This window comes from Carassius auratus, chromosome 27 (genome assembly GCF_003368295.1).
Source record: "Carassius auratus strain Wakin chromosome 27, ASM336829v1, whole genome shotgun sequence".
In the NCBI taxonomy this organism is placed as follows: Eukaryota; Metazoa; Chordata; class Actinopteri; order Cypriniformes; family Cyprinidae; genus Carassius; species Carassius auratus.
The window spans coordinates 30,243,164-30,247,956 of record NC_039269.1 but is presented as its reverse complement, the minus strand read 5'-3'; the positions used below and the strand labels follow the sequence as shown (position 1 = coordinate 30,247,956).

Here is a 4,793-nt window from a genome sequence, read left to right as displayed (position 1 = left end):
CTAAAATATCTTAAACTGTGTTCTGAAGATGAACGGAGGTCTCACGGGTTTGGAAAGACATAAGGGTGACTTATCAATGACATAATTATGATTTTTCGATGAACTAACCCTTTAATGTTGATTCTAATGTATGTGATTTTTGAAAATGTTAAATAAAATCCACTATGCACGTTGTTTTATGTATTATAGAGCATATGTCCTGTTGTGTGCTGAAGTGAAGTGAGTGTGAACAGACTGGGAGTGAATCTGCTTCTGATATCTGATATCTGAGAGTCGTTAAACCTAACAACACAACGACTGCTTCATTCACTGCTTTACAACAAACCTCCAGCACTTCAACAAACTACACGTGTCAGAAACACACACCTGTCTGTTAAACACACACTCAGTCAAATATTTAGACAACAACTGAAGATTGATGTATTTTATGTAATTGGATATAATATTCCATGTGGAACTTTAAAGTGCTACATTTAATGTGATGTATAATTGTCTGTCATACATGAAACAGATTTCTGCCTGCAAAAAAATCATGGCAAACTTTATCATTAACTATCTGCAACTATTTGATGTAGATATTTTGATTATGAATAAAATGTATTTAAGCTATTCAAATTGAATAAAATAAGCATAAATCTGTTCATTGTGGAGTAAACAAACTGACTAAGAATGATGACATACATGCAGAGCAATAATACAGGCTACTTTATTTTAAACACATTTTGTTTTTGGTATAAACCTTTTGTTAAAATGACTTTACATTTAATATTTGCACATATTGTTCCTCCCTTATTCTACATATCTGTCACAAATCTAATGTCCTCAGACAGAGCGTCTGCTTCACAGAAGAGAAGAACCGCAGGACGCCTGTGCTCCAGAACTCAGACGAGATGATTCCCTGTGGTCTGTCTGATCATACTGTGATGAGGATCTCTCTTCTGTAGTATAATGCAGGAGTTCATGTAGAAGTGCAATGTTTTGTGTTATAGTTTAGACTCAGTTTGTTAAATGGCTCCTTCTTGAGTGTAGTTTCACTCAGATTCACCACATTTTCTCTTGTTTAGATTGTTTAGCGTTGTTATTTCTTCAGAAGACGTTATCTCTTAATAAATGAATCACTAGGAGCTGCAGACGGAGATCTCCAGGAAGCCACTCCTCCAGCTGTAAATGCAGAAAGCCCTGAGTGTGATCCCTCAGTCGAGAGGAAGCAGAGCAGCTGAAGAGTCTCACTGTTGTGAGGATGGAGTCTGTTGAACAGGAGCGAGAAGACCCGGATCCAGAAACACGCGCACACACAGACGAAGAGAGCGGCGAACAGAAAGGTTTGAGTCAATGATTCTTCAGCAGTTCACCAGATCATCTGGGAGTTATTGATTGCTTTCATGGATCATAAGAGTCAGATCGCCGAAACACGCAGTACAACACAGCAGCGCATGAATACGCGATCTCTAAACATGTGCATAACTTTCTTTCGCGGTTATTATGTGACAGAATATGATGAAGGTCAGTGGCGAATGCAGTGACTGTGAGGAACACTGAATCTGTGTGTGTTTGTGAGAGAGGAAAGATCATCTGTCTGCTGTAGCGAGGCACAGTGTGTGTTTTCAGCTTTAGTTACTTTCTCAAACATTTACAACAAACAGCACCAGATACCAAATCTAAACCCAGTTGTATTAAGGATGTTTTATTTATAAAAAAATAAAATAAATAAATAAAAACTTTTATTGTATACATTCATTTAAAAAAAAAAAAATGAACGGAATAAAGATGAGGTGCAGCGGGCTAAAGGCGTGATGTGATGTTCCTCTGAACCACTAGGCGGCGCGCACACGTGGAGCACTTCATCAACATCCGGTTTTAAGACGCTCGAGCGCTGAGATGATTCTGCGCTTTTAAAATGATTGATGATTGATGAGATGATTATGCTTTTAAAAATGTTGTAGCAGATTGAAGTAGAAAATTTGAATCACTAAAATTAATGCATAATATTTTGAGACAAATGTCTTCTTAAAGATTTTCTGTTTTGTTTAAGATAATTAAAGCAACATTTTTTTTTTTAAATAATGAAAGAATATGTAAGTATGATATTTGTGGTAAAAGCAACCCTACTTTTGTGCCTAAAGAAACAGTAATTAGCATGATAATTAATAGATGGCGGACTTTTCCATTTGTTGACATGGCATGGTTAGGTTCAGAAGGTAAATATCATATATAATCCATATTAGAGATAATCACCATATTTAGCATGAAAACAGCATATTTAAAAACATGATATTATTCATATCATATAATAATAAAGGCATTTGTTGTTACTACTGTAAATATATATTCAATTATTATTGGATCTCCTTCAATGCTTTCAGAATCTTTACTTATTAAAATGAATGATGTTAATTAATGATTAATGTTTCTGTATTTTAAAATGTATTTTTATATTAACATAAATGACAGTATATTCACCGAACAAAAATAAATATATATTTTTCAGAATAAGCAGAAAAATATGAAAAAAACGTGATTGTTTTTGAACAAGTATTAGCTTCGACAGCATCATTTACTCACGTCCTTCCAAATCTGAAAGACTTTCTTCTGAGTTACATGAACACGAGACATTATGACGAATTTTGATAACCAAATAGTTATTTCCCATTGACACAGTAAAAATGAGAATGTTAACATTTAAAGAGTCAAAACTGATATTTTTAACCACTTAATTTCTTTCTTTTCAGACCTGATGGAAGAGGAAAGTGAAGAAGAACTGAATAAAAACTCTTCTAGAAAGAAAGTGTCACAGAAAAGAGAGTCGTGCAGCTGCGGTCAGTGTGGAAAGAGTTTCACGTGTAAGAGAAGCCTGATGGAGCACATGAGAATCCACACCGGAGAGACGCCTTTCTCCTGCTCTCACTGCGGAAAACTGTTTAAATACAAAGGAAGCCTCACGGATCACGTCCGAATCCACACCGGAGAGAAGCCGTACACGTGCCCTCACTGTGGAAGGAGATTCACTCACAGAACAAGTCTGTCAGGACACATTAAGCTCCACACCGGAGAGAAACCTTTCACGTGCCAGCAGTGTGGGAAGGGGTTTCTAAAAAAAACACTGTACAATTATCACCTCCAAACCCACTCTGATGTGAAGCCCCACATCTGTCCTCAGTGTGGGAAGGGTTTTAATCTGGCAACACACCTGAAATCACACGAGATGGTTCACATGGAAGTGAAGCCGTATTACTGCCCTCCATGCGGGAGGAGTTACAATACAATGTCCGAACTTAGAAGACATCAAAAGTCCTTCATACATAATAGATTCCTGCCCCTAGAGAGACTGATGCGCCAGAGCGGCTCCTCAGATCATGGCTTGCCCTCAGGACTGAACATGTCCTTCACTAAAACACCTGCAGTCAAGATCTTACCCTTTCAGTTGTAGATCGATGTATGACAGAATTCAAACATGTCTGTGACTGTAAAAGGATGCTTGTCTTTAACATTCAGGAGTAACTCGTTTAAAGGTCCTGTGCTTTTTTGAAGCTTTGATTGTGTTTACAGTGTGCAATATAACATGTGTTCATGTTTCGTGTGTAAAAAACACAGTATTTTTCACACAATTCGCCTATCTGTATACCGCTGTTTTCACTGTCATAAAAATGGGCTGATGACTTCCTTATTCTATGAAGTCCCTCCTTCAGAAATACGTAACGAGTTCTGATTGGGCCAGTGGTTCCTGTGTTGTGATTCGACTGCAGCTGAGCGCACGCTGCCCTCCTGCAAACGTGATTGGGCTAGTTTTGGAGTAGTTTTGAGAAGCAAGTGGGCAGGATTTGTTTTGAAAACCTGGCAATCCTGATCTGAACACACGTGCTGGAGATGTACTTCTAATCACAGGAGCGTTTTTACTAACGAGATGCGCATGAAAATCACATTAGATTTTTTTGCACAGCCCTAACATCTAGTTAACAAAGCTAAACAGCGTTGCCCTTTGTGTAATAAGTTACAGAAACTGTTAAACGCACCAACTTAAATAATAAAATACACTTACCGGTTGTGGTCCATAAACAACGCCTTCTCCAGACAAAGAGGGAACTGCTCCATCTTTCAAGAATAATCTTTGTGCGAATCCGGCATTAAACTGATTGAGATTGAGGAAGCTGCCCTCAGCAAAATGTGCTGCACATAGTTTTACAAGTCGATTATAATTTTTGGGAACGGATTTAAACATAAATTGTAACCATTGATTTCTAAGTACAGCATCCCTGGGAAGGCCAAACAAAGGTGATCGGACTGCGAGATGGAAATAACAGCATTTCGACGACATGGCGACAAACGCACTCTACAAACTCAACTCTTCCTCCTTCTCTGTGCGAGCGCAACAAGACCACGCCCCCTGTTTGTGAATTCATGTGGGCGGAGGTTAGTCAAAAAACTGTTTTAGGGACCTCATTACTGCAGGAACTAGAGGGATGTAGTCCAAACGGGTCATTTTTTGTAGGCGAATTCTGTTAAATAAAATCTCTCGCTTGGCATTGAACTATGAGCTTTAGAATTTTACAGATATTATTTTATACTCTAACAAGTCAAGTCACCTTTATTTATATAGCGCTTTAAACTAAATACATTGCGTCAAAGCAACTGAACAACATTCATTAGGAAAATTCAATTCAATTCAAGTTTATCTGTATAGCGCTTTTTACAAAACAAATCGTTACAAAGCAACTTTACAGAAAATTATGTTTCTACAATATTTAGTTTTAGCTAGTAGTTTGTGCACATTTGACAGGATTTTAGAAAAAATAAAA

At 37.5% G+C, this 4,793-nt stretch overlaps 1 protein-coding gene across 1 annotated transcript; it reads left to right on the top strand.

Moving 5' to 3' along the window:
• Nucleotides 1-1,091: 1,091 nt before the first annotated feature.
• LOC113046185 (gastrula zinc finger protein XlCGF67.1-like) lies at nucleotides 1,092-3,633 on the top strand. The gene is made up of 2 exons (XM_026207122.1): nucleotides 1,092-1,322; nucleotides 2,730-3,633. Exons 1-2 carry the CDS (start codon nucleotides 1,241-1,243, stop codon nucleotides 3,425-3,427), a joined length of 780 nt encoding a protein of 259 aa, XP_026062907.1. The 5' UTR covers nucleotides 1,092-1,240; the 3' UTR covers nucleotides 3,428-3,633.
• Nucleotides 3,634-4,793: the final 1,160 nt, after the last annotated feature.

What these genes read in the sequence shown, in the direction of transcription:
- LOC113046185 (XM_026207122.1), top strand. Translation starts at nt 1,241, where the DNA reads ATGGAGTCTGTTGAACAGGAGCGAGAAGACCCGGATCCAGAAACACGC. An exon ending in AGAGAGCGGCGAACAGAAAG is followed by an intron (nt 1,323 to 2,729) that starts GTTTGAGTCAAT and finishes CTTTCTTTTCAG; the next exon opens with ACCTGATGGAAGAGGAAAGT.